The sequence below is a fragment of the Uloborus diversus genome, chromosome 3 (genome assembly GCF_026930045.1).
Source record: "Uloborus diversus isolate 005 chromosome 3, Udiv.v.3.1, whole genome shotgun sequence".
Classification (NCBI taxonomy): domain Eukaryota; kingdom Metazoa; phylum Arthropoda; class Arachnida; order Araneae; family Uloboridae; genus Uloborus; species Uloborus diversus.
In genome coordinates, this window is record NC_072733.1 from 200,209,796 (window position 1) to 200,223,298 (window position 13,503).

Sequence of the window (13,503 nt, forward strand, 5' to 3'; positions counted from 1 at the left end):
TCGTTGGTCTGACGATTGACTTTTTCCTTTTGCTTTAAAGTAATTGTGTGGTTTTTGAGTGTTTTTTGTTTTATCAAATGTGGTTTAATATTTTTTTATTTGGACCATAAATATTTTTTCATTAAAAAAAAAAGCTTGATTGTTCTTTTCAGAGCAGACCTCATTTAAGTTCATTGTTCCTAATAAGTCAAATTCAACATTTTTCGTTAGACTGCTTCCAAGCATAATTCAAATGAAAATTTTTACATGGAATGATTATTTTTTTCACATTTTTGTAAGTCATTTGATGAATGTACAAATTTGGAGTCAATTGAATCCACAATAAGCGATGTGTTAGATTCTGAACCCTAGATTAGCCTAATTTTTAGAACATTCTGATTAGTTAGTATTTGCTATTAGAAAACTGAAAATTTAGTTTCAAAATATAAAAAATAGAGCGTTGAGCAATGAATATCCATTTATAATTTTAAAAACTTAAAATATAGTCTTTATTTGCATGTAAACCGTAACCAAAATTTAGTTTTGTAAAAAAGAGATCTTAATAGAGATGACATTTTAAAATTGAAAAAGAAAATTATACAGAGTAAACTGCACATTATTTTTCACATGCCAAAATGTGTCTGTCAGAAAATTTTAAAACCTGAACAAAAGTTGGTTGAAGAAAAGGAATCGGGTTCGATGAAGATAATGTAGCTTAAAACGGAGATTTAATATTTCTGAGGAAAATATTCCGCTGGTAAAGTTGATAAAAGCAATAACCGGATCAAAAAGAGAAAGCATTTTCTTCAAACAGCTTTCAAACATGATGTTTTACTATAAATAACATATACAGAGTCAGACAAAGTGTAGGTTTTTCCGAAGAAAACAGCCCGGACTTTCTCTCAAGCCACTATCGATTGCGTTACATATTATCTGACAGGAATTCCGCTTCCAAACCTTTCAAGTTTTCCTTACTCTATCGCCTAGAAATATAAATAAAAAACTTTTACTGAATTTATTAAGTTTATTGCCGCAATGTATTAAATATATATATATATATATATATATATATATATATATATATATATATATATATATATATATATATATATATATATAGTCTGGCCCGCTTATTAGTACATCGGTTAAGAGAATATTCCGCAAATTAGAATACCTTTTCGTGGCAAATTGTCTATTTCATTAAGCGGGCTTGACTGTATATATATATATATATATATATATATATATATATATATATATATATATATATATATATATATATGGTGTTCCGTTTTAACCTGCAAGACCTTTATTTTCGCAACCGTTAGTACCAGATGTATACTTCCAATTGCAAAAATGTTCAAAATCATGTGCAGAGTTAAGGTATTGAAAGTTTGAAGCAAAACTAAAAATGAGTCAAATAATACGAAATTGAACTTTTTATAAGGGCCCTAGGTCCCCTAATTAGTATTTAGAGAAATAATCTCTATTGAAAACTGTTTCTAACGCGAAAAACTTCAGATTTGTGCGACCAACATTTAAGGAGATATTCCAGTTTAAAGTTTTAAGGGGCCATACCGAAGATGAGTTTGGAACTTATCGCTCTTTCAGAAGAATGACAAGTCGTCAAAGAAAAACAAAGTATTTATATTTATACATAATAACACACTACAAAACCTCGAATAATTTGAAAAATCACTCTCTATGCACGCATGTAATTTTAAACACTTGTTACCTACTATATTTTCCCCCAAAAGGTGTTATACAAGGAAATTGAAAAGTGGTGTAAGTCACAAAACGCTGCGTTTCATATCTTGGTGAATATTGGTGGTACTAATTTCAATTTTTTTGTGCTGAAATTATTTTTCAATGAGTTTATTTCCCTTAACATGAGTTAGGGGATCTGGGCCCCATATGAAAAGTTAAATTTTGTATTTTTGACTCATTTTTATTTTCACTTCAAACTTTTAATATTTAATTTCTTCATGTGATTTTGAACAGTTTTGCAATCGGAAGTATGCATCTATGACCAACGGTGGCGAAAAAAAAGGGTCTTGCAGGTTAAAACGAAACACCTCATATATACACTGCGTGTCTTCCTTTAACCAGCAATGCTTCTATTTTCGCAACCGTTAGTTCTAGATGAATAGTTAAAATTGCAAAAATGGTCAAAATAAGATAGAGGTGCACAGCAATTGTAAATAGTTCAAATTCAATTGGTTTCTTTTTATTTATATTTACCGACTTGCAAATTTAAAATAACACTTACACTATATATTTCTGTGAAAAAATATTACATTTCTACGAGGAATATAAATTGGGCTTAGCACAAAAGGTACTTCAACTGTTAGCAAGTTTTACGAGAATGCTATTTCTGTAAGCTATTTTTAGTCCCAATAAGTCAATTGAAAAACTTACTAGAGTATTATTTGTGTTTTCAAAGCAAACGCATTTAATATTCAAAGTATAAGTAAAATATTTCAATAAAAACTTCAAAGATAAGTTTAAGAAAATAAATATCCGTGAATAAATTTGAAAAAATCATGTTAGAATTTTTTGCTTTTCCATCTGGTTAATTAAAAAAGTTAGTTTTTATGTATGGTAACTCGTTTAAACATTTTTTAAAAAGATTTAATTAATTAATTATTTATTCGGAGAACATAAGCATCAGTACTTTTTGTAACGAAATTGTTTTGAAAATTTTATAAATCCTGAAATTTAATGTGCGAAAAGGGATCCATAGGCAAAAAATATGCAAATTACAACTTCAAATATGTAAAAGAGATCAACTAAATTTGATAATTTTAATTTTTTAACCTTAGTGATTGTTCCAACTAATTCGTCCTTTGAGCGTTCAATATTTTCTGAAAGTAGTAATCAAGATTTGTCTGTCATATTTCCGAAAAAAAAAACATATTAAAAATTTAGAAATTATTTCACGAGATATTCTTTTGCGTCGTTTGTTTAAACTATACACTGCTGATAAAAACATGGGTTGTAAAAAAAATGTTTTTTAATTACCTTGTAATTTTTATTCTTAAGCAGGCATATGTTCATACACATATAAAATATTTCAAAGCTGAGCAGAGTTACGCAGTTTTCTGCATTCTGATCTATTAGTAGCAAATCACTATATTAATTAAATTATACCTTATTTACGCATAACAAACCGTAACAATTAATTTCTTGTCACATATTTCAAAAATCTTCAAGCCATGCATACTTGTAATTACAAGATAAATTGATAAAAATGTCAGTAAGTACTCGTAATAATAATGTAAAAAATAATTCTCTTGATGAAGGCTTCCCTAAATTCTTTTTCTTCTTTCGAAACTCAGTAACTTATTACAACTTTTATTAATTCGCGTAGAAACGAAAAAATGTTAGGAAATTATTTAACATAAAGCTCTTCAATTGTTCTAAACAAAATTCCATACCCTTATTTTTTAGTATTTCTCTTCTATAATATGTATTCAAAAATGGCCTACTTTCTTTGCATTGTTTTTTCTCCATTTTGATAATTTAATTGATATATTTAGACAAAGGACTTCGGTAGAATTCAAAGTTCAGGGTAAGAAATATTTGCATTTTTGACCGCTAAATTCCCGAGTAGTTCCTTAACCGTAATACGGTACATATGTGAGTGTTGTGACCATAAAATCCAGTCCTTAAGTAAATAATAATCGTGCTATATAAATAAGCATTTAGCAATCGATGTTTAATTAACCTGACAAGTGATGCGTTAAAAAAGCTTTTTTTTTTTCAATTTTTGTTTTGTTTTTGGGCCTTTCCACGAAAATGTAGCCACTTTGTCTCATACGTGAGGGTTCATACATTTCATTACAAAGTAATAATTATAAAAGGTAATGACTGAATAAAAAAATGACCTTTAATCCTTTAAAATTTTGGTAATGACCTTTAAAATCACACGTGCGTTTGTAATTTGTTAAGCAACAAATTTTTTTTCGCGCGTTACTCTTTTAAATTATTATTTTTAATGAGATGTATGAGTCGTTATGTGCGAGACAAAATGACCGTTTTCCATGTAACGGCCCTTCTATAAAAATAAAAAATCGCCCATCAAAGTATGACGGATAAAAAATGCTTCTGCATTTGAGCGAAGTAATTTTAACCCTAACTCCAGTAGATTAACCCTAAACTCCAGTAGAGAGTGTTCATTGTTGACCACTTTTTCGTTTCTTCATTCTCCTGAAATGAGTCCTAAATGAGTCCCTAAATGAGTAAAATAAGTAATCCAGCAATGTGCAGTTCATCCTCGTCAAAATAAAGCATTTCCCTGCATGCCAAACATTAGCAAAAAAATATTATCAAATTGTCATGCCGTGGCGCAAATTTCATTGTTGATGACGTCAGAAGCGTTACTCGATTTTTCGCTTCTTCATTCTCCTAAAATGAGTCCTAAATAAGTCCCTAAATCAGTAAAATTAGTAATCCAGCAATGTGCAGTTCATCCTCGTTAAATAAAGCATTTCCCTGCATGCCAAACATGACTAAAAAATATTGTCAAATTGTCATGCCGTGGCGCGAATTTCATTGTTGATGACGTCAGGAGCGTTACTCGATCAGTGAATTCGCTATTACGTATATGAGAATGTGTTATTGATACATGATTTTATAAACAATTTGTTATTAAGGCAAAAATGATGGAATGAGGAAAACTGCCTAATTGATTTCATGTTCAATCTTTTACTTTTCGACAATTAACAAAATGATTGAATTTCAGAGAAACCGCTTCTTAAGATGAAGAAACTAGATCAATAATGAGTTCAAATATTTTAAACTTTTAGCTAACAGTAAATGATAAACGTATATAATCGTCTAAAGTAGCATTGAGGATAAAAACACTTTGCTCAAAATATTTGTATAGAATAATCCTGAGTGTGATTAAAATTAAATAAATAAATGCATCATGGTTCACCACACAAAAATCGATGGTAACGGAAAACATAAAATCATTTTTTCAACTGGTTTCAAGTATCTATGGCTTAGGATAGAATGGAAGGGGATATTTTTCAGAATTTAAATTGGATGAAGTTATGAGAGCATCATAATGAGTGGGGGAGAATGATTGCTACTTTAACATACAGAATACAGCTAATGATCATCGTAAGATACAAAGCAAGATAATTACCTTTTGCGAAAAAAAAATAAATATTTTTTTCAAAAAATCAGATGTTTTGCAATTATAAAAGGATTTTAAGCAGCGTGTAAACATTATTAATGAACGAAGGGATAAATTAGTGGTTGAATAAGTTGGGAAACATTAAACATTCAGATGGCCTTTTAACTTTGTCTACATAAATGGGTCCCTAAAACATTTTTTTAATATTAAACTATGGCGTGGTTTGTATTTTTCACTTTTTTTTGTAAAATGAACTTCAGACAGAGTTTGCTCATGAACATTCTGGGTATTACAATGGGGAAAAAAAGTTGCATTAATATACCTGTAGGTTGAAAATAATTAGGTTTTAATAAAAAGTTCGATTTTTATCAATCTCTAAAACTATTTGTTATTCTGTAGTTCGTTTTCTATTTGCTTTTATTGGGTTTTAAATAAAAATAATACTGTAAAAAATGCTTTAGTAAAACGCCAGTTAGGTACAAGGGAAAATATCTAGGTTTTCCAGGCTTCGAGGATTCAAGTTTCATGAAATTTTTGATCTGGAACCACGAGTCCCAAAAACTTTTTGAAATGAAGCTGGAATGTGGCTTGCATCTTCTGCCTAATTTTTTGAGCGTGTGTACATTTCTCTTAGCGATTCTAAGCATTATAGGAGAACTGAGGGAGGTACAATATGTTTATCTTTAAACTCTGCATATTTGATGAGTACTTTAAAGAACAAAATTGTAGCTTTAGTATATTTTTTGGATTTTATTCATTATGCTTAAAATTAAAAGTATAAAAAGATGAAGTATTCCAAAGGTAAAACTCGCTTTAAAAAAGTACGCATAGCCTTGTTTTGCTTCACCATTGAGGGGAAATGGGACTTTGTTTTCTACATTTTGGCGGAATGAGGTACACGTTCTATTGCTCACTTAGGGCTGTCGTCAAGGGGTGCGTGCCCCCCTCTTTTTTTCAGAAATGGGATTTTGAATTGTATTCTAGTAAAGACGAAATAAAGCAGAAAGAAAAAGGTAACGGTCTTTTAAAAAAATGAAATACACCCAAACCTATTTTTGTGCAGTAGATAGGGACCGCATAAAAAATCGCTCAAAATGACACTATTGAGCACTCGTTTTAAAAATAGGTTAGTCAGTTGAGTCCCAATCTGTCTGAAATAATCTTAGACCGCACAAAATAAAAAAAATTAAAGAAACGCACAAAAATCACAAAAAAAAAAAAAAAAAAAAAAAATGAACACAAACAGGTTTAGGCGTAGTAATAATTAGTGAACAAATAGAATAAAAGTGGCAAAAAGCATTTTTCCTGAAAAATTTTGAAAGAAAAAGCAATTTTCAAAAATCCTTTAGGAACATCCAAGGTTGTATAGTATTTACTTGAGGGCCGCTGAAAAATAAGTTTGAAACATTTTTCTAACTAAAATAAAGTATTTATTTAATGCACTGAACAAACTCATGGAAAGCTTAAGTGAAATATAAAATATTTTGAAACTTTTTTATAGTTCTCTGAAATGTACCATAGAGAGATAACAAATGTAAGTTGATCTTTTAAAACTACCGTTTTTCTCCGTAAGAGTGCGTTGTAGTTCCTTCGTTATTTTCAATTCCTAACCTTCACTAATCTGCCGTGGACGGGTCAATGGCATTATCCACAAAGAATGAGGTTTAGAGATATTTGAAGAAACGTGTTTTAGATTTCTTACGAATATCAATAAAATGATAAAAGTTGAAGTTAGGGCAGTGGTAAATAAATATTTTACTGCCATTGGAAATCATATACTCATGTTTGTACAATCAATCAAAAGTAAGTTACTAGAAGGCAAAAATACAAAAAATGAAAAACGAAGAAGTTGTAGAAACAGCGCAGTAAAAAATGTTCGACTCTTCATATAAAATAGAAGTGAAATAAGTGGCAAAGCGAAAATATTTTACTCTGGGGTTTCACCTGGCAGGTAAAAATCTAACTATAGTAATTAAACATGCAGTTGATTCCAGTTTAAAAATACATACCTTTGAAGATCCACGCACATGGTAATTTAAGCCATTTTCAAAATTCGATACATTGTGATATATTGTGGTGTATCATAAATACTTTTTTTGTTATTGTAAAATGGTAAAGTTCTATGAATTAACATTTGAAGTATTAATTCAGGCCTGTTAATGTTTCAGTGCAGTACTTATATATTTTACAGTAGCCAGGGTTTGATTTTAGATGTTCAGTGCAATTTATTCAAGTGCATGCATGTTAAAGCGCCACCTATGTTTAGTTAAAAACCTCTGGCTGCAACCAATTCAGGGAGTTTAAGGTCAGAGCGGCTGAAAGAATGCTGCTCTCAAGTGTATGAAATTAATCATAATAAAAGTTATACAGTCCACTTTTGTTGTAGTTCAATGATTGTGTTGTGTTGGGTTGCAGAGTAGAGCCAACCGCAAGAAACCAGCTAATAGAAAAAGATAATCTTACCTAGAGGTAAGAACATGGTCAGTCGAGCCGGATATTAAAAAGAACGGCTCGTGAAGAAATGTAACGCAAGTTGAAGACGCATGGAGTGAAATAACTTACGCATTACGATTCGAAGCTTTACATGAAAGGAGGTGAGTAGCAATTTCAAGTTTGAAATTAGTGACTGCTAAATAACCAGAAAATGTCTAAAGACGCGAAGGAAAATGAAGTTGAGTTGACACGCGTTAAAGCAAAACGTTCTATCGTAAGAAGAGCAGTGACAAATTACGTAAAGAAAATTGAAGGCAATCTAAAAGAACAAGACGTTAACTTTGAAGAAATATCTGAAAATTTAGAACTGTTAAAGCAAAAAGAGTCTGAATTGAAAGATATCGACTATAAGGTTGAAGCGCTAATTGAAAATCTTGAAGAATTAGATAGCGAGTTAGAAAGTGTTTTTGCGTATAACGAAAAAGTAATACTAATTAAATTTCGTGCTGAGAAAAAACTGAACGAGCAGAAGAAACCAGAGTTAAACGTCTCCAGTTTAAGTAGCGCAGATAAAACAAATTACGGAAGTGAAACAATAAAGCTGCCGAAACTGTCCTTGCCCAATTTCAGTGGCAATATTATCGACTGGCTAACATTTAAAGATCTTTTTAATGCAACAGTAACAAAAAATGAATCTCTATCTGATGCTCAAAAGCTTCAATATTTAAAAACCTCGTTAAAAGGTGATGCTGCGAAAATTGTAAATTCTATTCCAATATCTGATAGTAATTTTAAAATTGCGTATAATTTGTTAGATGAACGATACTCAAATACAAGAGAGCAAACTTTTGCTCACATTAAACGCTTTTTGGATCTTCAAAGCATTCAAAATGAATCCGCTTCTGCTTTGTTGACTTTCGTAGATAATGTCATTGAAATAATTCGTTCATTAGAAACGCTGGGTCAATCGGTTGATAAATTTGGGGATACCTTAATGTTGTATTTAATATTACAAAAATTAGATACTTCCACTAAATTATGGTGGGAACGCCAGTCAAAGAATTCTGAAATTCCGAAACTTAGGGATTTAATAGAGTTTCTAAAAAGTTACGCTAGAACAATTCAAAACAGTAAGGGTTCAGTCGGTAAAGTACAAAAGCCCACAAGTTCTAAAGTTAACGCTTTGGTTGCGGTTTCTGTATGTTCATATTGTAAAGATAATCATTACTTATCAAAGTGTGTAAAATTTCGCAGTCTATCCGTACCGCAAAGATTTGATTTCGTAAAACAAAATAAACTGTGTTTTAATTGCCTCTCTAATGTGCATCTAATTAGAAAATGTAAAAGCGGTAATACTTGTTTCAAATGTGGGAAGAGGCACCACAGTATGTTACATCAAGAAAATGAAAATAGGTCGATAACTAGGTTTCCTTCTGTAAGTGCTAAAGAATTTATTCCTTGTTCAGTAGAAACGAGTTTAGATTTAAATCGCAAAAATGAAGTTACATCTATAGTATGTGCAAATAATTCATATGGTAATCAATTGGGAACTAGTATGAATAATAGCAATTCATCTGTTCTTTTATGCACTGCTGTAATTAAGATTAGAAATTCTAAAAATGAGTGGATAAGTTGTAAATGTTTGCTGGATACGGGCTCAGAAAAAAATTTCATTAGGAAAGAATGTGCCAAGCAATTGGGATTGAAAATTAACCCTGCTCAAATTTCAGTTTCCTGTTTAGGAAGTTATAATACGCTAAGCAATGGAGCAGTCGAGTTAGTATTTTCCTCTCATTTTGACACTGAATTTAAGATAGTAACCTCCGCTTACGTCATTGATAAAATTTGTGGGGAATTGCCCAATTCAACTACGCCTGTGAAATGTTTTAATGAGTATAAGGATTTATTGTTAGCAGATCCCTCTTATTTTAAGAAAGAAAGCATAGACATTCTATTTGGGGTAAATGTATTTTTTTCGCTTGTAAACGGAGAGGTAATAAAACGGGGTGAAAATCTTCCGTTCGCAGTATGTTCTAGATTAGGGTGGATAATCGCAGGAGCCACAACGCTCAGCTGTTGTGACTTAGAATCTAGTTCTGTTAATAGTTTAAGTGTTAGTACAGATGAGCTAGTTAAGTCGTTTTGGGAATTAGAACAAATTCCGTCAACACAATCGCTTACAAGGGAAGAAAGGCTTTGTGAAACGCATTTCTTAGAAAATTATACGCGCAATAAAGAAGGAAGGTATTCTGTTAGACTTCCGTTTAAACCTAATAGAAAAGTGTTAGGTAACTCCAAGGCCACCGCATTTAAAATGTTTCATAGTCTAGAAAAAAGACTTCTAAAAATGCCTGACATTTATTTGCAATACAAAAAGTTCATGACAGAGTATCTCGATCTTGGGCATATGGAAATCGACAATACGGTATGCAAAGAAAATGCTCATTATTGTATTCCGCATCATCATGTAATTAATGAGTCTAGTTCCACCACAAAATTAAGAGTTGTTTTTAATGCTAGTGCAAAAACTACATCTGGTGTATCATTAAATGATACGCTTATGAATGGTCCAAAGGTGCAGGACGATCTTTTCGCTATTTTATTGAGGTTTAGATGTCATAACATTGCAATTACAAGTGATTTACAAAAAATGTATCGCCAGATAGAGATTCATGATGCAGATAGAGATTTTCAAAAAATTCTGTGGAGGGATGACCCCACTAAACCAATTTCGACTTATAGGTTGTGTACTGTCACATATGGTACCGCATCTGCTAGCTATTTAGCTACGCGAGTACTTAAACAGCTGGCAATTGATGAGGCAGCGAGATTTCCAAAGGCAGTTGATCTAATCATGCATAATTTTTACGTTGATGACTGCCTGTTTGGCGCTAAAACGCAAGAGGAGGCGATTGATCTTATCCATGAACTGAATGATCTCCTTAGAAGAGGACAATTTAAATTGCACAAGTGGTGTACTAACAATTCGTTTGTGTTGGAAAGACTACGCAAATCAGAGGGCTTGTCCGCATGTTCTTCTAGTACCGCCGATTCTAAATTTATTAAAGTATTGGGATTGAGATGGAACCCAACGCTCGACGACTTTACGTATAACATTCATTTTTCGGATAAGCACAGAGCCTTCCCTACAAAAAGATCTATTTTGTGTAGTGTGTCAAGCATTTTCGACCCCCTTGGGTGGTTGTCGCCATTTATTATAACTGCAAAAATTTTGATTCAAGATTTGTGGAAATGTCAGTTATCGTGGGATGATCCTGTGCCTCCGGAGCTTAAGGAGCGATGGATTAATTATAGCAACGATATTTCTCAACTTGAACCTGTAACGGTGCCTCGAAGAGTTCTTTTGCACGAAGCGTCTAATATTGAACTGTATTGTTTTTGTGATGCCTCTGAGAAGGCATACGCTGCAGTAATTTACTTAAAATCTTCTGATACGTCCAGTCATCAAGTTAGCCTGTTGACATCGAAGACTCGTGTTTCACCATTGAAAACAATATCGATTCCGCGCCTTGAACTTTGCTCAGCTGTGTTGTTAGTGCATTTACTACAAATGGTTCTTTCGTCATTACATATTCAAATTGATGCAATACACGCCTTCACAGATTCCACAATCGTTTTAGCATGGGTAAGATCTGAGCCGTGGTGTTGGCAAATATTTGTTGCTAACCGGGTTTCTGAAATACAAGGGATCCTTCCTATTCAACACTGGCGCTGGATTCCTTCAGACCAAAATCCAGCAGACTGTGCAAGTAGAGGACTTTTACCCTCTGAACTGCTTAAGTTTGACTTATGGTGGTCTGGTCCTCCTTGGCTTAGACACGAGGAAATTCCACATGTAGAAGTACCATTGTCAACGGACGCTCTAAAAGAAGAGCGAAAAAAGGCTTCGTGTTTATATGGAACATCGTCTGTTGATTTTCCAATAATTGTTAAAGTTTCATCATATATTAAATTACGCCGCGTGATAGCATGGTGCCTACGTTTCATTAAAAATGCTCGATATCCCAAAAATCGAAACATTGGCTATCTGACTAGTGATGAAATGAAAGCCGCTAGAAATATTTTGGTGAAGATAGTTCAAAAGCAAGAGTTTTCCACTGAGTATCTTCATTTGGAGAATAAAAAACCACTTCCTGCCAATAGTAAATTACTTTCCTTAAAGCCATTTATAAATGAAGATGGTGTAATACGTGTTGGTGGTAGACTGGAAAATGCTCCTTTTTCAAATGAAAGAAAACATCCCATTCTCCTGCCAAAGCATCACCACTTAACTACCATTATCATTCGCTCCTATCATGAAACATATTTACATGCGGGTACTATTCTTTTGTTATCTGTTATACGTAAGGAGTTTTGGATAATTAACGCTAAGTCGGCCATTAAAAAGGAAATTTGGAAATGCATTAAGTGTTTCAAACTCAAGGGAAAAACAGCAACCCAGGTGATGGCTGATTTGCCGCGTGCTAGAGTAATGCCATCACGAGTGTTTTCAAAAACCGGTCTAGACTTTGCAGGACCCTTTCTAGTAAAACCGCGATCTGGCCGCGGGGTTAGAACCTTAAAAGTTTACATTTGTATTTTTGTGTGTTTAGCCGTAAAGGCTGTGCACATTGAAATTGTTGGCAACTTATCTGGAGACTGTTTTATAGCTGCACTAAAACGATTTGTGGCGAGACGAGGAAAACCAAGTGAGGTATTTTCGGATTGTGGGTCAAATTTTGTAGCTGCAAATAAAGAATTGAATAGAGTTATTGCACTTCTCCAGAAGGAAGAACCCGTTCATAATTATTTCGCCAACGAGGGAATTAAATGGAACTTTAATCCACCTTCCGCCCCTCATTTTGGAGGAATTTGGGAGGCAGCTGTCAAATCCGCTAAATCTCTCCTAAAACGTACAATAGGAGACCAAAAATTGACTTTGGAAGAATTTTCAACGCTAACGACACAAATTGAATCTTGTTTGAATTCCCGACCGTTGAGCCCTTTGTCAGAGGATCCATCCGAAATGTCTGCTCTTACTCCTGGGCATTTCTTGGTTGGTACATCGCTTTCTTCAATACCAGAAGAAAATCTTCTCAACGAAAAAATTCCCCCTTCTTATCGCTGGAAATTAACTCAACAGATTTTTCAGAGTTTCTGGAAACGATGGTTACATGAATATGTTTCCGCGTTGCAACAGCGATCCAAATGGGTACGAGAACAATCAAATATTAAAGTAAATGATTTAGTTTTAATTAAAGAGGACAACGTTCCTCCTCTGAGGTGGAGGTTAGGTAGAGTAATGGAAGTTTTCCCTGGTTCGGATCAGAATGTGCGAATTGTTAACATAAAGACCGATACTGGATTTTTTCGCCGACCAATTCATAAATTAGCAGTTTTGCCTAATATGGACTGATGAACTTTAGGTAACTGTTACTAATGGATTGGTAAATAATTATGTTTTGTAAAAAGGCTTCTTTACATCTGTTTTATTATTTTACAAACTTTAATAATGTGTATTTCATATTTGTTGCCAGTAATGTATACTTGATAGTAGTTAGTTCTCAATTGGTTTTTTTTTTTCTATAGTTTATCATATAATTTTTGAAACCATATATGTTTCAACGTGGCCCGGTATGTTAAAGCGCCACCTATGTTTAGTTAAAAACCTCTGGCTGCAACCAATTCAGGGAGTTTAAGGTCAGAGCGGCTGAAAGAATGCTGCTCTCAAGTGTATGAAATTAATCATAATAAAAGTTATACAGTCCACTTTTGTTGTAGTTCAATGGTTGTGTTGTGTTGTGTTGCAGAGTAGAGCCAACCGCAAGAAACCAGCTAATAGAAAAAGATAATCTTACCTAGAGGTAAGAACAATGCATTTTAAAATTAATTTGGCATTGTAAAATAGTTTATTTCATTTATTAACTCATTTATTCGTTTATTAATTG

At 32.8% G+C, this 13,503-nt stretch overlaps 1 protein-coding gene across 1 annotated transcript; it reads left to right on the forward strand.

Moving 5' to 3' along the window:
• The first annotated feature begins 7,766 nt into the window (after positions 1–7,766).
• Positions 7,767–12,971, forward strand: LOC129219125 (uncharacterized). The gene has a single exon (XM_054853444.1). The coding sequence runs from the start codon at positions 7,767–7,769 to the stop codon at positions 12,969–12,971; it is 5,205 nt and encodes a 1,734-aa protein (XP_054709419.1).
• The last annotated feature ends 532 nt before the right edge of the window (positions 12,972–13,503 follow it).